This window comes from Vanessa tameamea, chromosome 21, assembly GCF_037043105.1.
Source record: "Vanessa tameamea isolate UH-Manoa-2023 chromosome 21, ilVanTame1 primary haplotype, whole genome shotgun sequence".
In the NCBI taxonomy this organism is placed as follows: domain Eukaryota; kingdom Metazoa; phylum Arthropoda; class Insecta; order Lepidoptera; family Nymphalidae; genus Vanessa; species Vanessa tameamea.
Window position 1 is genome coordinate 4,238,683 of NC_087329.1, and position 25,839 is coordinate 4,264,521.

At 30.4% G+C, this 25,839-nt stretch overlaps 1 protein-coding gene across 2 annotated transcripts in view; it reads left to right on the forward strand.

The window, feature by feature from the left end:
* LOC113404615 (calcium/calmodulin-dependent protein kinase kinase 1) overlaps nucleotides 1-25,839 on the forward strand; it is a 177,094-nt gene that overhangs the window by 69,351 nt on the left and 81,904 nt on the right. Inside the window, exon 1 of one of the 2 annotated variants that reach the window (XM_026645549.2) lies at nucleotides 12,026-12,287. The exons of the other annotated variant lie outside the window; for it this stretch is intronic. Within the exon in view, the coding sequence (XP_026501334.1) occupies nucleotides 12,232-12,287 (56 nt within the window). The 5' untranslated portion in view covers nucleotides 12,026-12,231. Of the gene's footprint in view, nucleotides 1-12,025; nucleotides 12,288-25,839 lie in introns of those variants that run through there. 2 annotated transcript variants of the gene reach the window in all.

The window sequence follows — 25,839 nt, forward strand, 5'->3', positions numbered from 1 at the left end:
CCTCAACAAGCCCTATCATTTGATACCTATATTGTAGAAGTGCATAAAAATAACTATTCTGCCATCTCGAATGTTCCACCATATTGGCCTTATCGTGTATTGTCATCCAAACTTAACGTGTATACAAAATTTCAGCCAAATCGGTTAAAGATATCTGCTTCAAAATTGAGTAGCAAGATTCCACCCGCACATACATATATACATACATTGCAAGTTAAATAAAAGCTTTTAATAAAATATATTTCAATTTGTTTTTATTTTTAAATAATGTATTCATTGTCAACAATTATCTCTCTGAAATGAATGAATGAGTTTCTTGCCAGTTCTTCTCGGTCAGAATCTACATTCCGAACCGGTGGTAGCTTTACTTTAAATAGTTTGCTAAATGACGATTCAAAAGTGCTTGTAAAAGCCTACTTGAATAAAGTATATTTCGATTGATTGATTGATTCTCAACAAAAATGAAAAACATGAAAATTCAATGGGGCTTGCCCGGGCTTGAAACGGCAATTTTCTGTTAAGATTTTCCTGTTTTAAGTATTCTACCTTTATTCTAACTTTTGATCCAAAAAAAAAAACCGGCATACAATTAAAAGGTCAAGCACTTACGTACAATAATATACACATCAGGCACTAACTGGACATATGCACAATAAACAAACACCATCTGTTCACACGCTCACTACAAACACACACATTTGTTCCATTATGTCTGTAACTATATAGGTCACTAGTATACATGTATACTAGTGACCTATATCGACTTTGATCGTCTACATTAACGTCGTTGGTTAGTGAGCCTAAACACATTTCGCAATGAACAAATCCAATGTTTCCTACTAAAGCACAATCATTTAATGCATGATTTACTATGCCATTTCACTATCGAATGTGGTTTATCTTGGCAAAAACTGACTGAAACAGTACTCAAAACACAAAAAAAAAATCTTTATTCAAGTAGGCTCATAAAAGCAGTTTTGAATGGTCATGTTACAGTAGAGAAGGTAGATTTTACTGAGCAGAAACGACAAAAAACTCAATAATTACTTTTTTCCGCTATTTCAAATACACTAAAGTACAAGACAAAAATATATATTGAAAATACTTAACTTTTACACAAAACTAGCTTCCGCACGCGACTTCAGCCGCATTTGAAGGAGGTATGACAGGTGTTAGGTAGCCTATACGTTAAGTTAGAGTTTTGTTTTCATTACATTTACAAATTGTAAAGCAACGAAAACATTTCACACGATATCAGACTTAAAGCTAAAAGCTGAATATAATCAATACTATTAGACTAAAAATATTTAGTGGAATGAACGATCGCTAGATATCGTGTAGAAATTCATTAGTTGTGTCAGCAAACGACAATAACCTCTAAATCACCGCTTTTGATTAGGCTGTAAATGTTATACTAAAGAAAATAATTATATTGTGTTTTATATTTCGAACCAAGAAGTATGTATATTTATTTTATTGATTGGCTTATAAAATAGTTTAGGATTTTGAATCTGTGGAATATAGGATGGGGTTTGGGCTGGCTGTACAAAAACACAATTATAATTGCTAAAGTGGTGAGATTTTTAATAATAATATACATTGTTAATTTATTGTATGTGCTTTGTTGCAATAATATCTACATTGTGATTTTTGTCATATTTAACATAACAAAACAATAAATATAATTCAAATTTAATGAATGGATTACTTATTGTGAATATTTAATTTTAGAAGCTTAAACTGTTCAATAGGTTTTATTAGAGTACGTATATTTTTTTAAGCCCATGGTTTCTTTTCGGTTATTTTTGGTGGAATCCAAATTTGAACCGATGATTACAACTGAAGATTTAAAAGTTATTGTAAAAATATTTTCATTGGTAACTTTTTATGATTTTTGTATAATATAAAATTCTTCTATATAATGGTTTTATTTTTCAAGTGAAAAATTAAATCAATCTAAATTGTCTTTATTCAAGTAGGCAAATAAAAACACTTTTACAGTATGTGCACAATTGAATTAAATAAACCATCAGCTCGGAGTATAGATTACTTTTTTCTCCAATGCACATATGGATGTTTTTTAATACAATGCAATTTTTTTTATGCGTGAAAAACAGGGAACACTAGCACCCCGCTTTCTAATCATCTATATAATGTTTTAGTAATAAGCCTTATTCTCACTGATTCTTACAATAAAAAATGTGTTATAATCCATTTATGAGTTAATAAAATAAACTTAGATCTGGTTTTAACAAACAAATTCATTTTTTTTAATTTACAAAACTCTTTACACCTAAAGCTGACATTGATTTTTAATAAACATTCTACTTAATATAACCGGCAGTAATTTCAGTAGTTAATTAAATTTATCGTAATAATTACAGTAAATACAATTAATAAATATTTATGATTAATATTATATTAAATCCAATATGAAAACCTGTATAATACATTTATGTATTTACCTAATGTTTAATTCACTTGGTTTAAGAGTTTTGTGCAAGCCCGTCTGGGTAGGTACCACATAGATCATATATTCTACCACCAAGCAGGAATACTTTGCATTGTTGTGTTACGGTTTGATGGGTGAGTAAGCTAATGCAACTACAGGCACAAGGGACATAATGACTTACCTTCCAAGGTTGGTGACGCTTTTGAAATGTTAGGAATGATAAAAAATCTTGCAGCGCCAATGTCTATGAGCGGTGGTGACCACTTACCATCAGGTGGCCCAATTGCACGTCCACTTACTTATTTCATAAATAAATAATGATATTAAAAGCTACGTATCGAATGGCTATTACCGTTAGTTATCTCTGCCAGACAATCTTAGATAGGACTTTATATAAAGGCTTACATGGATTTTCAAACTTAATATTACAATACATTATCACAAGTCCAACAACGCCGTTCATCCGAGAGCTGTAATAAATTGAATTTTCTCGCAATCATAACCAATAAGAGTGCCGATGACTGGCAATTAATATTGAGACTATCGGGTTATTAAATAGAAACTTTAAGTTAAAAACATTGTTTGTTAAGACTATGTAATCTTTTATTAATTTAAACAAGACAGATGTTTACCTGATTTATAGTAAACAAAATGCAAGAAGTTTATTGAAACTGCAAGAGTACAAATCATACCTACACTTTAAACTACGAGATCCTAAATGTCATTTTATGTTATGTTGAGCTGTGTGTATATGATGACTCTCTGTAGCATAAATATTTTACTGGTGGTATCTTTACATACTATTAATTCCTCTAAATCGACATTGATATATTATGGAACTCAAACCTATATTTAAAAAAAAAAATAACTTTGTCACAATCAGCACAAACACAAACATATGTGGTCTATACGAATACAATTACTTATCACATGGACATTAAACTATAATTTAAAAGTTTACCATTGCTTGAAAGAATGAACATAAGACGAATTGAACGTGCATTGAAAAGAGATATTATACAATTAAAAAAAAAAAAAAAAAAAAAAACAATATAAACTAATGTTTTATTTTGACATTCCATAATTCTGAATTATATAACTTAAGTACAATTTAAGAAGTACTTGTAAAATTAAAAACGAAAATAAAACAATTTTATTTAAAACATTTTCATCCAAGTAATTGTATGCAATATTATGAAACCAAAGTATTCCTAGTAAGTTCATTCCTTATCCTTTGTAAATTATACACTTCAAGAAAACCGGTAAAATATAATACGATTTATCATTTACTTTGAAGTTTCCTATATACATGCAAGTATCCGAGTTAAACGACAGATTTGCATACTAAATTTAGTAACAATAAAATATAATATATTCGGTAGAGATGACTCTACTAGCTAAACGCTATTACAGGCTTACGCAAAATGAAAAATAAAACTTTTTATTCAATTAGGCATTCGTAAATACTTTTTAAATTGTCTAGCGTTACCATGGATTCGAATGGTGAATTCCACTGAAAATAAATAATAAAACCGTAGTGACTGTTTTTTTAAAACCATTTGAGTTTGTGTAAATAGCATATAGCTTGTTAATTTTCTAGAAGGAGTCCAACAATGTATGTTTTACAAAACAGCCGTTAAGAATTAATGTTCAAATATATATATTTAAATATATCTTTTTATTTTTCATTAATAATAACTTAACGAGAGCACTGACACTGACACGCCACTTGCTTACACGGTACGCGCGTGTAAGATTTTTTATAAAGACTTAATACATTACGTCAGGATATTTTAAGAATAATTTCTATTACTTTATTATATTTGAAGGTTATAAGACAATAAAAGATTATATATGAAACACAAATATTTATTTAATCATAATAATAGCTGTAGTAATCGTAATATTGTATTAATTAATATTTAAATTAACACAAACTACCTTAATACTAACTTTGTATCTTGATAATTACAAAAAAACAATTAATATATTCATCAATAATTTAACAATTTTACTTTATCACAAAATTATATCATACCTTAAATGTTAACACCTTGCTGGCCCAGGAGAAAGTAAAGGGTAAAGTGTTCTGTACGTAGCTTCCATCACTTATATATAAGCCTCGCTACAAATCACATGATTCACAATATTGAACAGAAAAGTCAAAGTATCCCTCTTATTTAATATCAATGCTATCAATACAATTCAAAAATAATTTAAATTTAATTATTTTTATTACAGAATTGATTAAAACATTTTTTGTAATCATCTAATTATTTAATATTTTTTACTTAATCTGTCACGCGCACGAATTTAATACTTATTTACTATTAAACTTTAAAAACTTTATTAAAATTCTCACTATTGTTGTTTGTAAAGTAATAAATATTCCTCGATATCCTCTCTGGATGGGTACGGCCCACTCATAACCCATTTTACCGCCAAATAGCAATACTTAATATTTTACTGTTGCGGTTTGAAGGGTGAGGGAGCTACTGTAACTACTACAAGCACATAAAGTCGTAGTTCCAGAGGTGATGAATAGCTATATAAGGAATGGTTAATATATCTTACAATATCTACGGCTGGTGCTGATCTTAACATAAATATAAAAAATATACATAAAACTCAATTGGTGTTCGATAGTCTCGATTATAGTTCAATAATGAATATATATACTATTGAACTATTATCGAGACGAGATTTGAATATCTTTTGTCGTCACTCGTAGAGTTCGTTTATTATTATGAAAAGCATGTTATTTTTAATATAAAAAATATTTTTTATTTAATATTTTTAATTCGTATAAAGTATAATAACGTAACTGGAAGAAACTTGCGTTCGATACACAGGCTCGGCCTAGTTCAGATGCTTGTACCCCTTGAATTAAATATGCGTATTTATTATATAAAATAAAAAAAGGTCGTAGTTTTTACAGCGGTTCAAAAACATTTGAACCGCTCTAGAGTTTAAAAGCACTACTTTCATATACCCGTGGTAATAATTTATAAGTACCACTAAAAATGCGACCTCGATATTTAATTCCGAATGTTTTATGCATCGCGGAAATTAAATAAATTATATGTATTTACAATAATCGTTACACATTTACATTTATCAAGTAATAAACTTATAAAATGAATAAAACAAAACAATAAATAAAAAATAAATATATAATAATATAAATTTATTATATAAGTAAAAAGTTAAGGAAAAAGCTTGCAGCTTGATCTACCATGGTCGATTGTTATTATGATGAATTATTAACACTAACGAACCACATGAAAACTCAGTGCGGTATGTTCAGATATCAACGTAAGACATTTTCAAGAAAAATCTACAATGCGACCCAAACCACGCCTTTGTTTATTTATTTATGATACACTGGAACGCAATATAAGGCAATAAATTTAGATTTACAGTGTATATATGTTTATCATTGCAGTTCAACTGTCCGTTACTTTGTTACGTCTATAACTCAACTATTCTTCAACGAAATCTTATGGTTCATAAAAGTTTTATTTAGAAACACGCCTCTATTATCATCAGTTTTATTATTAGTAACTTGGGCGCAGTTTGACGACTCACACACTTGGTTCACTCGAGAGTTTATAGAAATGTTACATAAGAATATTTAGTTAAAGAAAATAATGTTTTAAATTAATATGTTTTTATCTTAATTATAATAGTCAGATGTTTTTAACTCACAAATTAAATAGTTATTAAATAATTTCTAGGAATTCATAACAGTCCGTCTGGGTATCACCCACTGACTACTTATTTTACAATTAAACTATGGTACTTAGGATTGTTTTTTTTTATTTGAGTGATGAGTGAACTTCTCAACGTTTTTGAAGTTGATAACCCATTTTCGTTGTAATTAATAGTTAATATTTATTGCATACAGCACCAATGTTCCTGGGCGATTGTGACCACGTCTTAAGGCCAGGTGAACTATTTGTCTAGCCTCACATTTATCAGACAATTGGAACATATATGAAATAGATGCCTAAATTTTGAAAAATACATATACCAGAAAATTTACAATAGATGTTGGTCTCTGTCTGTAATATAATTGAGCTCTTATTAAATCATATCATCTAGCTATAATAATATCAACCTAAAATATTATTGATGTTATTGCACCTTCTACTTACAATCTCTATTAGCAGAAGCAGCAGCAGCATTATAAGTTTGATAAGTTCTGGTACGAAGTTTAAATGTAACCACTTGACTACCAAATCAATCCAAATACTGAACTAATTTTAAACCGTCAAATAAGAGGGTCATGCCAAAGTGAGTTCAGATATGAAAACTGTTTCTAATCCTATCGTGGTTTTTACAGAATCGCACTACAGGGTTGAATTTAATGTAGAGCAACCAACGATTCGAAACGTTTATTATATCGCGAGCGACAAGAAATTCAGTAACTTTTTTCATCTGTAAAAAATACACATATAATAATCATATACAATTATATTCATTTATTCCATATAAATATTAATTACGAGTTCCTTTAACGATAATTTGAGCCCTTACAGTATAAGCAGCATGACTGTCTTAAGTGAAGTTCGAATAATCATAATATTTCTTCTATATTCTGAAGTACTTCTCTGCGAACCAGTGTAGCGTTTAGACAAATATTAAGCGAGTAAAATACGTATGTTTAATAAAGATATATTTACTATATTAAATGATACTCGTAATCAAACAAAATCCTATCTCAATGATATATAGAAAACACTTATTTCAGCAAACACAGAAATCCTATAGCGTTTATTTCGAGAATGTATATATGTTTGTTTGCGATAGACAGAGAACTGGGAATCGATCGATTCCAATGCCAAATATTTGAATCTTTCTAGGTTAGATTTCTATGCGAATATAAATCTTCAGAAATAACTCCAGATTTTATTGCTTTTATAGAATTAGCGTAGTTCTTATCTAACTGTGGAGTAGGAAAAAATATGATTACGTTTGTTTTGAGTGATGATATAATGTAGTTTGCATTGTTATTACTTTGTATCAAGGTACGCTAATAATCGTGAAGATACGAGTATTCCATAAATGGTATAATTATTATATTGTAAACTAGCTGTGCCCGCGACTTCGTGCGCGTTTAACAAACATTGTTCAGTTCGCAGATTTTACTATAACTTATTAATTCTGTATTAGACAGTTTTTGTGATATTAAGTCGTTGATGGGAGGCACTCAACGTAACGGCGGAGTGGTGGCATACGCGAGGACTGAGAGTGCATGTCGAGTTCGTTTTTTATAAAATAGTGCTACTGGTCTAGTCGAAAACATGGCCGCTCGCCATGTTCCTTTTATATATGTATATAATTATTATTATTAATCATGGTCTACGCTTTCCCGAATTTCCGACAATCCTAGTTTTTCCATAGTCAGTTCGTATGAGTAACTGGATTTTGTAATAGATATATTTTAATAACATTATATAATCTTTGTATGAATATATAATATTGTATTTTTTTTTCTTAATAGGAGGAAATAAATGATTATAGAAGGCCTACGTACGATATTTCGGGTTTATACCCGAATAAATAATTGTCTTTATAGACAATTATTTTAAAAATTAGTTCTTCTATTGTTTAGTTATTAGTTATAAATAATATATTGTATGCCACAAACATAGATTTAAGAAAACATTTAACGAAATATGTATATAACTAAATGAGATCCCGGCTAAAGTCGGGTAAAATAAATAAAACTAAATAAGTACAGTTAATCATTTAATTTTCAATATATGAAAACTTTAAATAACATAAACGTTGTTCCACATTACGATTATCAAATATCTATATTTTCTATCTATCTAAGTGGCGAAAAAAAGGATTTTTTACTAATTTTGGCATTTCAATCAACATACGTTCAAAAGTATTCGGAAAGTTCCTTTTGTCAAACATGGCTGCCCGTTGAACTGACATGTCATTGAATTTCATGGATTTAATATCGAAATATCTCGATTATACGAATTTTGAGGATATACGTTGTCGACTAAAATATCATTATTTTTTCAGTCTGGTCTATCCTGGACCGGCACAAAATTATTAATACTGATAACTACACAAATTAATTGTAGCGATTTTTATAATCGATAAAAAAAATAGTATATAGATAACCATTTCTTCTCTGACGCTGTTTATTTAAAGTGCACGAATCATCTATATTTACAAGTACTAGTCCTTACTAGTAACTTCCTAGGTTTTGATTCCTAACCTGTTATAGATAAAGTATTGTACACACAATAAACACTTTTATTTACTTTGATCAATTTCCATGAAAGTTGGTAAATAAATATATGTATTTTTCCAGTTAGTGAGGTCTTCCTGCTTGGCCTGGGCCGAGCTGGGTACGGGCCTCGAGGTTGCCCTCCTTACCCGGGCTATTCCTCCCCGGTAGCCTTAGCTACCGTGTTTATTGTATTTTTCCATGGACATAGAATCCACTTAATGACAGATCGCCACAAGATGGCGCTGCAGCACATACACATACCTATCAATGCTTCGCCATGACAATTTCTATCGTACATATTATACAAGACAACTACTGGGTTAAGTAATAATACCATTAACATAACGAGGAAAATATTGTAAACATATATTAGATCACAAATGGCGTTCTATTATCGTCCATTAAGACGTTTTAATATAAGAGTGCAAACATAGTTTTATGTCATTGATTCTATTATAATATTTATAATAACACAATCTATATTGAATCGCAACAACATAATATACTAACGTACGACTCAGTTATTCATTTCTTTAAAGTTTATAATACACTCGGTTTTCGTTTTTTTAATTCTGTATTAGTCTTAATCATCAGCACTTAGTGCATCAACTATCAAAATATAGTATATGTATACTTTATATAAAATACAATCCAATCAACATAATGTATCGAAACTAAACCGACACGGTGGTTGATGGTAATCCATCTCTAAACAACACGACTAAACATTTGATTTAATAAAACGACGTTTGATTTTTTTATTTATTTATTTTTGGAAAAATTACACCATCATCTTATCGCTAAGCACTTAAAATTAATATCGGACGTGGGTAACATTCTAAGTGATACGTCTTTAAAGATGTAAACAACATTACAATTTTTGAAACGTTATGTAATTTTTATAGTAATAATGTATTGCTTTTAGATTTTGTAATTGGTTATTGTTATAGATGAAGAATCAACAAGTAGTTTAACATAATTAAAATATTAACATTAATTTTCTTAGTGGATGGCTTTTGTGCAAGCCCGTGTGGGTAGCTCTTCTAACACCAAACCACAATACTGAATATTTCTTACGGCGCCAATGTCTATGGGCGATAATTAATATTTACCAATAGGTGACCTATTTGCTCGTCCACCTATGTTGTAAATAAAACCGTCAGCAGTGTAACAGCTATTGAAAAAAATAATATGTAAATACCAAAAGTTGTTTTCAAAGTATTTCTTAAATATTTTTTACGTTAACGCTACACCTATAATGTAGAGTTAGCGCGAATTAATTGGATTCAAAAACAATTTCTAAATCAACATTAATTATATTCAGCTCAGATTAACATACCCTAGTAGATAGATAGATAGATCAAAGCACACGTGGATATTAATCAAAGGTCGCGGGTTTAAATCTGAATAAACACGACTGAGCTTTCATTTGCTCGATACAATTCATCATATGCTCAGCGATAACATATATGCTATATATATATATATATATATATATATATATATATGTATGTATATATATATATGTGTTTCCACCAAGTCACACTGGAGTAACTTGGTGGTTCCATCCCAATCCTTACAAGAAGAGAAGGCTTTTGCCGTGGTAGGATATGAGACATCAATATCAATATCACAGGCTGGCCACTGTCTAAACTTCTTAATAATTCGATTATCTGATTTAGTAAACTACGGTTTTACGACTGGCCACCTACCTTACACTACCCTTCGGGATGATTTTGCTGTTGGGATAGTTTTCTTGAAATTAAGCTGGTCTTAACCACCCACCCGTTGAGGCGCTTTCTTAATTAATTGAATATGATCTAATAGACGCGGTTAAAAAACTCACTTAGCTCGGCTCTTACTACCCACGGAATAACTTTTAAAGTTAATTAATTTACTAAGATATTTAGACAGCTCTATTTTAGTCTACCGATCAGAATAGAGCCGGCCCAACTCCGCTTTAAGGTGTCATAATAACCGATTAAGAGCAATTTCCTTTATAATTTTTTAACATTTTCATATGACACAAATAACACGAAATATATAGCTATTTATAGTTTTTTAGAGTCCGTCAGTTATAAAAATCAGTTACGTTCGAAGATCTGCTCAATATATGGTATACGAAGTCACGATGTCAGCGAAAGTTTAAAAAGATCAGATTATTTTAAGAGAATACTTCATAGACACTCCACTTATTTGTTAGAGGACACCCGCACTTCGTGACTTTACATGTAAGTTATTTGAAGCTTTTTTTAAAAAAATATATTTTAGCATTTTTCTTCAAAAGCAGGTCCTAAGTATAAACTAAGTGTCCCCGTTTATCCGTATATAATGCAATTGTAATGATAAGTACATATATATTAATAAAAATAGTATTGCAACAATGATACGCTTCAAAGTAAAACATTTATATTTAATCAAGTAAAACAATAGCATTGTAGTTAATATAAATGCAATTGTCATCTTATAAATATAACGAGATACTACACATCGCATCTAGGTAGCTGTCATTGTGCCTTATTACCAGTGAAGAGCCTGGGTTCAGGCATATCGTCGCGCAAAACGTGGCTTGAGCAACTGGTTGGACATAGACTTACTGTTATTCCTAGACGTGTCATGTCATTTGTATATCCATTAAGTTAACAGAGATATAAAAATCAATATATTACAATTTGTAATACGATTGTCTTTCAGGTTGCTGTATGTTTAACAATACATAAACATGTTCAGACAATTCATTAGGAATTTATAAGTATAAATATTTGATCTGGATTTCGTGTTACATTCTTTAGATTTTAATAAAAATATTACATATTTAAACTTTATTTAGTTCAGTAAAATAAAGCCTTACTTAAAGGCTTAAAAAAAGTAACAAATGATGACTATATAAATAAATCTCCTTATACATTAATATTTTCTTGTTATAAATATCAAACAAGAAGATTTCCAGGTATGTATGTGAATGATTATAAGGTGAGATTAATGGAAAAGAAAATTATATACTGCGCCGAAATTAATGCGACATAGCAATATAATGATTATAATAGTATTATTTAGTCTATTCATTCACATTTCTTTATAGCAAAATACACAATTACTTAATAAAATATCATATTTTAAATATAATATAATTTTTCTCATTAAATTATGTCGCTTCATAAATCCATGAATTCCCAACTCATTTTCGCAATAAAATAACAAAAATATAATTTCAGAAATTAATTATAAAATATAGTGGTAAATAAAATAATACGCCGTGTCTACGAGGCGCTTATGTTCTCTACCCCGTCGGATCGAGTCTCGTCCGAACGCGGCAGTCGTCAACACAACCGCATGGAGTCTTGACCAAAACGGACGTGTATACCTTTATTTTATTTCTCTTACTTTCCCGCGCAATAGTACAGACTAAATATTGGTTCGACATATCAAAAAGTTTACGACAGAAAAGTTTTTATTCAAACGGTGCTGCTGATGCCTTGTATATGTAAAGTGACTTTTATGTTTTGTGACAGTGAAAGTTTTAATGTTCGATATGAATGGTCTACTCTCGGAACGAGAAAAGGCGGGAAATGTTGACAGGTAAGTGAGATAGACGTAATATTTTTTTAAATTATTTTTATAATCAATTTTGTCTTTTACAACTACATCAAATTCGCTAGAAAGTAGTCATACATTTACTTTGTGATCAAAAATTTAAATACATTACATTTAATAATATCATAACTTGATACAATGATTAGAAAACATGATCTTTTTTATTTCTTATATTAACTTAAACTTATACAATTTGAATAATTCCAAATTTAAAATACAGAACATATATAAATATATTTAGCATCATCAACCATCTAACTTAAAGTAAATTTAAAAATATAAATTGCAAGCCAATAAAACGTTATTTCTCAACTAAATGGAATGTAAAACTGGTTTTAAAAGTTTATTAACTAAATTAGATATAGCGATCAATTGAATTATTTGAATTTCAATTACTCTGTTATTATTTGGTAATGGGGCAATTAACATTTTTTAAACTCAAATAACATTAATTGATTATTTCATTAATTAATTATTTTTAATATTTTGTCAAAGAAAGTATTTTTTTTTAAATTAATCCTATTATACTTATGACATAGTTACCCCATTAAACTTCTACTAGGAAATACTTTTATTAGGATATACTTATAAAAAATATAGTAAGTGTTGTAATTTTATTACGAAATATTTAATAGTACATATCTTAACATTATAAATGAGTATTTTATTGTTCGTACGTAACATAAATGTTGTTCTTAAAAAAATTATATGTTAAGTTACGTCGTATCTCGTAGTCGTACCTAATTTTTACTATACACTTTATTTGCCGAACAGGACTTTTATTTACAGAGAGTACACAAAAATATATTTATAATATATACGCTTTATCATTTATTACAAAAAAATCGCTTAATTCTAACAATAAGTTTTCAGTTTGAATTATTTATACAGTTTGATTAGTAATTTTTCGCTTATACGTTAAATTAAATTAATATTGCATTTGTCGAAGTCAACTGCCGTGAATAGTAATCGTTATTTAATTAAAATTACATTGTTATCAAACTAACGAGCACAACTGAGACGTAAAAAAATAGAAAATATCTGAATTTTATCACCAATTACAATGACATACAATATTCCAGTGCTGTTTGTAATATTAAAATTATAGCTATGTAGATATATTTTTTTAGTTAAATTGTTATTAAATGTTTTTTATCTTTCAAATGCGAGTTAATCATATCGTTTTACTATTATATATTGTGAATTAGGTATAACAGATATGTCTGTACGTACATAAGCTTCATAAGTATAAGCTTAGTTAAAAATTTTGTATAAGTTATTCTTAAAACTTATTAAAAAAAACACAATAACAATTTATGAAGTAAAATATCGATCAGTGTTTTCGTTTTGTTGATTCATTTAATTTTACTTTGCCTCATCGAAATAATTCGATTATGCTTATATATGAACATAAAGCTATAACTCCATAGTCAAAGTCCTGAATACATTCAAACAACGTATTTCTAAGCAAAGACACCGGATATTATTGTTTTATTTCCATAACTTACATGACGATACAATCAAACATATGTTTCACACGTTTTACATTTAAACAGCTCTCATAATATACATAAATGGCTCTTATTTACCTTGAATTAAAAGCTACAATTCTATAACAATATACCAAGTGTGATAAAGGAAACCTAGTTTTTAATTACAAGGGAATATGACTTATAATATATTTTACGTCCTGGTTTATTCCGGTAGTAGGACATTTGAATCCCAGTAAGGGTTAGTATATATGTATGTATAATAACATATTTATTATTATTTTTATATACATATTTCTGAACTGGCAGAAAACGTCACTTAAGAAAAAAGCGTTATTCAGGCGAACTTTGCCTCTTTTTCTTTGTCTCTACCTGTTATATACGGCTTATATAATATTATTTAAACAATTTTTTAATAATTTCTTTGGTTGTCATTGAATTATTCTCAAACGTCAATTATATTTTAATCTGTCTGTTATTTGATACGTCATGTATAGCGAAAGCAACTTCGTTCCAAAGAGATATCCTAGGAAACTTCTCGATTTTTTGATTACGTAAGATCATAATAACTTTTATATAAAATACTTTTCTATTTTCTAAACATTTTAAATATCTACAAATCTCGTGTAAATATCGGTCCATGTATTACCAGCGATCGTCTGAAAACGACAGAAGATTCAACTACGTTGATAAATCTTATTATAACTAAAAATATATATGACCTTAAAGTCCATTCTGATCTACGAGATATATTATATTATATGATAGTTCCGTACAAATAGGATTAGTGGTTTTGCGTGAACCCAGAAGAATAAAACAATTAACAATATGAGAATTGTTATATTCTAATTTGAAAATAAAACTATTATGATAATAAAACTATGTTATTTATAAGATATTTATCGCTTTGAAATATATATATATATATATATATATATATATATATATATATATATATATATATATTTTAATATATATTGTTGCATATATTCCGTCTGATTTCTCAGTGATAACATCTTAAAGTTTTAAAATGTTATTTAGTCATGAAATATATAAATACTAGTGGTATGGCTTATGTAGGCAATCAGTTAATCTATTGTTTGCCAATTTATCTACCACACAGCAGCAATATCTTGTGTTGCTTTGTTCCGGGATGGAAGATGAGTAAGCCAATATTATTACAGGTAGGTACATAATGCCTTAGTCCCTCTGGAAGCGCTTTGACAATGTCTACTAGTGTTATAGGCGTAGATCAATAATTTGCTTGCGTACCGTCCATATTAAATTAAAAAATTAAATAATAAAATATATAATATATATAGTTATATATCAAAAAATCGTCAACCAATCGCAATCCACTGCTAGATAACAGACTCTCCCAAGCTCTCCGTGCCTGCCTTCCGCATCCAGCCAGGCATCTGATTTTAGATATATTGGCCGATCCTTTATACGGTCATAATTTAAATTTTATAGAAATAAAATATATCAATAGAAAATTTCGAATGAATGCGCTTATAAATATATCCCTCGTTATAGTTCAGAATACTCAAGCGTCCAATACATGAATCACATAGCAAGTACAGCAATATTTCGTAAAAATGCAGACATCACCGTGATCGTGTTCATCGACGGAGACGAATGTGCCCTGTTATGGATAACCCGCTCACATCGAGGCGTGTGGGTCGTCCGTACGTGCTCTGCATAGCTCGCTTTCGTTCCGCCAACATTCTAAACCGAGGAACAGTAATCTAAGAGTAAATTCAATACATCAAGTTCATAAATGTACAAAATGTGTGTACAACATGTACAAGTACAGCCTGTAAATTTCCCACTGCTGGGCTAAGGCCTCCTCTCCATTTGAGGAGAAAGTTAGGAGCATATTCCACTATGCTGTTTGGTGGATTCACATGTGGTACAATTTCGTTGAAATTAGACACATGCAGGTTTCCTCACGATGTTTTCCTTCACCGCCGAGCACGAGATGAATTATAAACACAAATTAAGCTCATGAATATTCAGTGGTGCTTCCCTGGTTTTGAACCCGCTATCATCGGTTATGATGTACGTATAGTTCATAAATAATAATAAATATTGTAGCTCTTTGATTAATTGTTTTGTTCATACCAACTGTATCCCCTTGACCGATGACCAACTATTTCACAGATGCACTCAATATTGTCCCAGTCTTATAATCCGATGAAACAACAATCTGTCACGACCAGAGAGGCTTGAGTACGCGGGAGTGTAAATACTGCTAACTTCCAACCCCCAAGCTGATACAGATAACTTCTTTAATCCAAAAACTTTTTATTATTCCATTCCATCCACAATTTGAACTTGCGACTTACATATCCTTTAAACGAGTCACTAGACCAACGAGCCAGTATACCTTAATACCTTAATATAAGTACATATCCACATGAAACTGAAGACATCAATTGTATTCACATATACTAACGTATGTAGGTTCTTAAAATACGTAACCGTTTCAAATTTAGGTTGTCTTTGTGTATCTGCCTCAGTTTTGGCGCTGAATACGTAAATATTTTGCAACCAACGACGAATGCAACGAAATATTTCAAAGGTAAAATGAACGTACGTGGAAATAATCAGAACTGTAAACGATGTTGGTATTGCGCATACATAGTGTATGTTACTTTAGTTACTTTGACTTTAAGCCTTGATATTATTAATAAATTAATGTTATAGTCGAATTTGAAGTTACTGGTTCGATCCTGTACCCTTGGATTTTTGTCAAATTAATACTCATTTAAAATTTAACAGAAAGAGAATTCTATAGATGTTTAACATCTAGTGAAAAATATTCTCTAATGCCAATTATTAACTACAATAATATAAAGTATAGTTCGCCCGGTATTCGAAACTCGATCATAACAATCTTTATTGATTGATGAATTTGAGTAAATTATATTTGAAGTATTTTTTTTGTTTTATTGATAACATTTATATACAGATTTTTTATTATCGTTATTGAATTTTTCGTCTCAAAAATTCTCACTGGTATAGTCAAAGGGAAGTCTGGTTAGGTAGTTCATAGTTTTACAATCCCGTGAGCAGAGAGACATTGAGGCATATACATAAAAAAGTTAACTGTCGTAATTGAAAATACACATCACATGCGCACATACATACGTATGATATAATTACCTGCGCAATAGTCTCCTTAACAAATTTTAGGACAAGCGTATTTCATTGCAAAGAAAAATAATATTTTATAATCACAAGAACAATTCAACAACAATTCACGATTACCACGTCAATAGCTTTTCTAAATAAAGCGGGCGAAACTGCGATGCGTTCAATATTATATAGTAAAACCTTCTCCGAAACGTGCTGTATAATATGGCATATATTTTATGTATATTTGTTTATAAATTAAATACATTAATAAATTTAGACTCGATATTTAAAAAATGGCTACAGAAGACAATAATTATGGCAATCAAATCCTAACTCATTGGACTATTCTCGTATTAGCGTTGCAGAACAATTTGTAAATATTTGTGTTGTCTCAAAATAGCCAGGCTAATGTTACTGAACAAAATATTTACAAATTTTATAAGTGAATGTCGCTGACTTTGTTCAAGTATTGTTGACTATTTTCCAGCTACTCTAGGAACACTTTTTATTTAGTAGAATAAATAAATATTTCATTAGTCATTACTTCTATTAACGTCTCAATGAAAAAACTTTGAATCGGTAGAGTTTCTTCAGTACTTCCACGCAGGTTTCGAATAGCTTATTCAAAAGTAATGGTTGATTTTTGACACTACATAAGTGCACTTTTATTAAATATTATTTAATAAAGAAACTAATAACTCTGTCAGAATCGTTTATTAGAATTTGGTCCTGATTTAACATATAAAGATTGTGATGGAAATAGTCTAAGTCGAGCGGATTGTGTTTTTGGTGATATTATGGATACTAATTTCCCATTGGAGGGGTGTATTATATGTAGCTTCAATCGAAGCGATTAAACGTTTCAAATTTTATTAAATAAAAATCTACTGAAGACGACCATTTATTTATCGTCGAAAAACGTATATTAATGTTTTGACTTATATATAAATAAACATGTATATTGTGAGTTATATATATATATATGTTTGTTATTTAAGCGATTACATTTTCATAGTCTATTTTAGTTCGTTTATTTGTGTTACGTTCTAATAAACATATTTTCTTAGTCTCCTGAGTATTTATTTTAGACTTACTAACTTAAGTCTCGTAAAATAAATTAGTTATCTGTTTTCTAAATTATTTCTGTATTCTTAAATTATAAAACAATAACCTATTTTGAATGTACTTCACTACGCACAAAAGTGTGCATATCGTGTAAACGGCGAGCTAGACCGGCAACCTTAAGAAGTACAAAAAAAACATATGCACGACAACATACCCAGACGGGCTTTCAAAAAATCCTACCACCAAGTATAATATTCATAACATAAACATAAACATAAACATAACATAATCAGCCTGTAAATTTCCCACTGCTGGGCTAAGGCCTCCTCTCCCGTTGAGGAGAAGGTATGCATTATATTCCACCACGCTGCTCCAATGCGGGTTGGTGGAATACACATGTGGCAGAATTTCGTTGAAATTAGACACATGCAGGTTTCCTCACGATGTTTTTCTTCACCGCCGAGCACGAGATGAATTATAAACACAAATTAAGCACATGAAAATTCAGTGGTGCCTGCCTGGGTTTGAACCCGAAATCATCGGTTAAGATGTACGCGTTCTAACCACTGGGCCATCTCGGCTTACATTAATAATATAATATAATATATAATATAATATAATATTCATACGATATGTGATATAGTAAGAATCCCTGGATATTAAATAGTCGATGTTTTTTCAACAAGTCTTTCATATAGATATGATATGGCTTTAAGAATTATATTCTAGGTAAATAAAATGTAAAGATATGACAAAATGGTTAGATTTTACGGCCGACAGCCTGCCTCCCTCCTCAGAAATGATTAAGCAAGTGACTTGGTTCCCAGCTGAAAGATTGTTTCATGGTTCAATACAATCTAAGCAATGTGGTTTATCGCTACGGGGCATATGGGACATCCTATTACTATCAATGCTAAAGCTATTTTGTTTATCTCTTACGCTTTTTTGTAACTACGCAACCGATATCATGCAATTGAAAAATATACGTTGTCTAGGGTACAGGAAATGTTCACTCGTAAAAGGACACTAGTTGACTATGATTCTTCATACGTTACAACGCCAATCTGTAAAAAGACATATATACAATATATCTTAACAGGATTTTTATAGTTTTTTGTTTTTTCACAAGTAATAGACCTCCCGACCTCTATTGTAATCAGTGTGCTTACGTACGGTAAGAATTATCATAAATCACTATGAAATCTACGCTTAGTGGGTAAAAAACCTAATCTTTGGACTGTGTTTAACGAAATAATAATGCTAATGTTGATATTATTAATAGTTTTCGCGCGCGCCTTCGCCCACGTGTTTCAGACGGTCGGAGGCTTTAGGTATAAAAATGCATCCTTTGTCTTTCCTTGGTTTTCAAGCGTCATTGTAAATTTCATCAAAGTCATCGTCAGTCATCCTATTCGGATAAGAATCCACCTTTTACACTCGTTTCAAACTCTAAGAAACTTCAACTTTGTCTACAACTTTATAGGACAGTTTTAAATATGGCAAATGTCAAAAACTTTGAAGCATAAACATGCCTATATAAACAATATAAACAACGTGTATAACATTTCACTGATCGAGTCATTCTTAATTGTTCGAGCCAAAATAAAACCTCTTTGCTGTATACAAAATTAATTACGGCGAGACGTCATTTTTTTGAAAAATAGAAGATTGCGCTTGGAGACTTGGACGTCAAATAATAATATATAGTCTCAAACGTATGGATAATAATTTCTAAATATATACAAAATAATATTAATAAATACAAATATTATATGCAGGTAAATTTTGTTTGCATGTTTTTTCGAGCAAAAATTATAATTATATACTAATGGAAATTCTATATTGTTTTAGTACGAACATAGACAATGAAGTATGTTAATATTGTGTCGATTTTCTTAGATATAATTCATTATGTTAACTTTGTCGGAGATAAATTTGTCGATCCGGCAGCTTTCGAAGTGAATGCTATTCAAAATACTACTGATACACGCAAACTATATTTGCTTTATTCATCAACGCCCATAGTAATTGGTGCTGTAAGAAATATTAACCATATAATATAATCATAACACAACAATACTAAGTACTGCTGATTTGTGGTAAATATCTGATGTGTAGGCGGTACCATCCAGACGGGCTTGTATAATACTCTACCACTTTTCATTATCTCTCGTCAAACAAAATAACATATATAGAGATACATATTGCGTTAAACACTTTACAATTCGACCCAGTAGTTTAAGAAACATTACGAGACGTTTAAATATATTAGTGAAAAATACAAGGGATGTTTTGTTTTATGTATTAGCACAGTATAGAGGAATAGATTGGTTAGCGTTTTATATCTTTGTATAAACAATACCACATGACTAAAACCTACCCTGTACCTCGAAACGGGACGGACGGGACGTATAACTATCTTTGCCGATTAATCAATCACAAACACATCCATACAATAAGTTGATTAAATGTGCAAGTTAATTGCAAATATGGAATTATATATGCAATGCCATATAAGGCTATTTTATTTTTATATTGTAGCTTAATCATCACATTCTGGATTACTGTACCCAGAGTACATGTAAAATTTAACAATTATGTTACATTCACGTGTCGCAATTTAAAATTGAAAAATCACCTGGCAGAAACTACAGTAAATACATTTCGTCATATCAATATCGTATCTTGTTGTCCGACGAGAACCATCTTTACGTTCCCCTGCTTCAATTGTAATTGCCTGTAATATTAAAAAGAACCGTTATTAATAAATACCCTATTTGAGTTCAATACAATTGAGTTTATAGATTATTGAGAATAATTTGAGTTAAAGATCAAAATAGAAAAATCTAAATCATTTATAAAAGTACTTTCTAGGCGCTACGTGACACCGGAACCATGCTATGAAAGTTCTTCAGATCAGTCACCAGTTATACTTACAATCAGTTCGCAAATTATCGAAAATACAGATCCAGGGACATTATAAAATAAAATCACTGATCGGGAATCGTTCAGAGAGTTTATTGATGCAAATATTTATATGAATCATGCTGGGACAACACCCCAGAGATCCAACAGAACAATTGATTCGTTAGTCTCCCTCTGACAATAAAGGAAGCAGTTCTAGAAAAACATAGATTACGTAGACTACGATTTGTTTCACTTAGTGAGAGCTAACTGAAAACGAAGTTTTTTATCGTATAGGTAGGCATGGCAAGACCTTCTGATGGCAAGTCGTCACCATTTCTTAAATCACCAATGCACCACCTACTTTAGGTGCTACGATGTTATGTCTCTTGTGCATGTAGTTAGAGTAGATCACTCATTACTCAAACCGAAACATAACAATACCAAGTAAAGCTGTGTAAATATGTGACGAGTGCGTGTTACCTACACAGAGGGGCTTGTATCAACCACCACCAAGGAAACAACTTCATTCATTTTAAATAAAACAATCTTAAACATTTTATTATATTATATATATAAGAATTATAAAAATAGCTGTTTATAATCTGGTAGAGTTGCTTTCTCTATGTATTGACCATAAATAATAAAGCGAAGCAGACTTTAGATTTTTTAAGTAAATATGTAGAAACAGTAACATAAATAACAGGGAGCAAATTTGAATGAGAAAAAGAGATGTCTATGAATGTTATGTATCGGATAGTCAAAACAGATTACTTAAAACTTTTTTGAGATACCCGAAGACATATCAAAACGATAACTAATTTAATACAAAGTTATAAATCAAACGCAAGCGAAGTCGCACTAACCTTAGTTAATCAGAAAGACGCAAACATAATAAGACCGAGTCACAGACGCAAAAACACAGATAACCCTCGACCTGCTGGAGTACAATAATATGAACACATGTAAAGGCGCGTACACACAAGCAGTTCCGTTTACAAATAGGTTTTAATTATAATTTAAATTGAAATTAAAAAATAAAAGCGAATTAAAAACAATCTTTAATGAATAAGGTAAATTTCGCATTGATTAACATTCATGAAAATGGGTTTGTTAAACTTTTATAACTGTTAGGTGGGCTACCTGACAACACCGCTCTTGGAAATGTTTTTTTTAAATTGTGAGAGATTTGATCATCTATGGATTTTTCTTTCCAATGTATCTATTTATCTTATTAAGTTTTATTCGACTGCCTTTCGTCGTCATTTGTTAGACAAGCTCATACATTTTAGCAAAAAAAAAAATAGCAGCTAACAAAAAACATGTGATTCAAGAATAATATTTTAATATTTTTATTTCAACTTACATTTGGAATCGTAAGTGAACAATCCCCTTAAAGATAACGTCTCTCCATAATATTTCCAATTCTATTTTCGTCTAAGCATAAATTAACCTTATCTACATTGTCATTCGATTTATAAAAACGTTATTCAAAGTTAAATTTTAACAAGGATTTTGTTAGCACGAAATTTGCAATTCTTATTTTTTCCAGAGAGCAGTTACTATTCAGTTTTAATGTATTTTTACTTGTATGTTACTGAACATATTCGTTTCAAAGCAACTTGTCTAAGGCCACGTGCCCACTGAGCGGGTAGCCGCGTTACGTACGACCGTTAGATTAGCCACAAAATGAGGTTGCAATTGCGGCTAACCGGATGCCGAATCTGCTACCAGAACGTACGCCGTCAATGGCAAGCAGCACACATTACCCGGGTATTGCTTATAGCAATCATTTGACCGGCCGTCAGTCAAAGTCCTCTGAGCAGCCGGAGCGATAGACGTGCATCACTGTGCGAATAATAACTATTTTTTCGTACTAACTTTTATCGTAGCTAACTGTGTACCAGTTAACCGTATAATGCGTAGCTACCCTAAGACTTTGTCTTCTGTAGCACGAAGAAAAAAAGAATGTGATCTAACTGCTTATCTTTTTAACATTAAATACTTGTCAATATTTTTTCCAAATCCTTAATTCTCAATACTTATTGCATTCTATTATATATGTATACTTAGTAAGGTTGAATATTATGGAAGCTTTAGCTCATACTTTAATGAGTATAGAGTAGTACTATAGATTTTCTATTTTTAAATTGATTGGTGTGTTACATCTATTGGCGCGCTCCTTGGGGGTAAAACCGACTCGTGTGTCATCAGAGCAAACGACACGATGCCTTAATGTCTTAGACGAGGACATCCAAGACATCACGGCGTAAATAGTAAAGAAAGTCGCTTTTTATTTCTCTCAGTATCTCTGCTTTCTTCTCATCCACTCGACGGATTTTGATACAGTTTTCATTAATAGAAATATATATAGGTTTGCTTATAAAATTAGTAAATATTTTGTACATAATGACGTTGGTTTATTCAAAAAAACTGTGGTCGTGTACATGGCTAACACTGGCTAAACCTAAGGAATGCGTCAAGACAATATTCTAGAAAATTGCAGGTTTAAAAAGGCTTACGGAGAAATCCACAACAGCATATATCTAACTTCCAAGGAATACTCTAACTATTTTTATCTCTTACAAATTATTATTAAAAAACCTAAAGGTTATTTGTGAAGCAATTTTCTCCACTTTATTTTTAATCTTTAATAATAAATATTTTAGTTACTTTGGGCATTATAATTCTCTTTTACACTATAACATTCAAATGATTACTTTAGACGATGTCATAATTTCTAAATTATATGTCTATCTGTAAATTATCCCAATTTTAATATATAAGCCATATACATATTTTGATTTAGATTTACAATAAAATATCATTTATAACATACTATATCTAATAAATATTATTTATTGATAAGCAAACATCTTATTTCCTACATCAATAAATTGCACTTGTGTGAACTAGGACGGGTCGCTAGTATATTATTATAATAAAAAAGAGCCTTACAATTACAAATGTCAAATCAAAAAGCGTGCGATTCTTCGGGTCTCTTACACACTTCCGTCCCTTTTCACGAAATCACTCACAGACCCACAGATTCAGAAATAATTTTATTATATACACAAAAGTATATCTTTTATATTTTCATTTCATATTTATATATTGTTAGTATTTTTATATTATATAATAATCATTGAACATAGATTTAAATGTTTCGAATCTGCTGGGCATCCTACAATGGGCACTTAGTTCCTTTTTTATTATTTCACATCCACAAAACAAATAAAATAAAATATTGTATAGTAAACATATGTGTTATTATATGTTAATAGGTTTATTTCAAAAATAAAATCAAACGGATGTATTGCTTATAAATAAAAAAGGCTTTTCCATTTGTCAATCGATGGTCACGCGTGACAAGGAATATTGAATTCCTATACAATTTTTCGAGTTTTGAAGCATTTTCAACAGATTGCAAAATTGTTTTTGGAACGCCAATGGAAAGGAATCTTTTGTTTTAGTTCCACGTATTACATTCAGTTTTTAAACAATAATTAATCAAAGCAATTTAATTATTGCGGAAAGACTGCATCGTTTTAGTATATCGAAAGGATTTGAGGAAATAAATTAAAGTTATTTCTGGTATACATATAGTAGATAGGTATATAAGAAAGACAAGTACCGATCTCAATTCTATCCACTTCCGTCCACGTGGAGCTGGTTGTTTTATGACAGCGTGCAGCGGTAGGCTGATGGTCAAATGGGCTACTTGATGTTAAATGGTCACCTAGTGATGACCATTTAAGACCCATACACATTGGCGCTCTATGAAATTTTAATGCTCCACCAACATTTGGAACTGAGATGCTATGCTATGCTATCTTTCTGCCCATTGCCTATAGTCACAATGGTTAACTTTTCTTTTAAACCGGAACACAACAATATTAAGTATTACTGCTTGGTATTAGAATAAATGATGAGTGGTCCCAGGTGGACTTGCACAAAACTCTATCGACTCGCAAAAAGCCAAAAAGTAAATGTTGATTCTACGCTTAATCTCTCTCCGAAAGTGACATCCTTTAACAATGTAGAGTCACACTAAGTAAGGATTTTACATTTAAAGGGGACACTGACCCACACATGTGATACACATTCTGTGAAAAACTAATGTGTATTTTTAACCAGATAAAAATAACACGTTCTCTTAAATAAGCCTATAATAATAAAGTGTATTACACACTTTAACCTTCGCGTCTAAATTCTGCACTTGAATATTTATTCAAACTTATTGAAAATATTGCTTCATATTTTATTCAACGCGCGTTCCACTCTACTGATTTTGACGTGCAAATTAAATAAAATTCTTCGTAAAATGATAACATTTCAGCTAAAGGGGTTTTTATTTGGAGTAAGTAGGAGGGGCAAATGGAGCACCAATTAAAAAGTGGTCACCACCACGTACAGTCACGGGCACTGTAAAAATATTAACGTTATCAACGCACAACTTTCTCGAAAACTAATATTACATATACGTTGGGTCTGTAGTTATGCTGACTCACTAACCCTTCAAACCGGAACTAAGCATTGCTGTTTGATGTTAGAATATATTATGAATGTGTGGTACTTACTCAAATGGTTAGGGGCAAACCACCCCGCTAACATGTGCATAATGCAAATACATTTTTCTAAACCTAATTGCCTCAACTTAAATATGTCATTAATTATTTATCATTATTACTGAAATGTTTTCACTGAATTAAAAGTAACAGCCCTTAATTGTTCTAATGCTGAGGTCTGCTCTTCTCATAAATATAATACTTTATAACTTATTCCACTGCTCTGTTATAGTGCAGGCTTGTAAATACACATATGGCAGAATATCATCCGACATATGCAAGTATCCTAGCGTGTTGCTTTCCATCACTACTCAGATCAATAAGAATTTAAAAACAATTTAATATTTTTGTTTATTTACTTTGAAATAA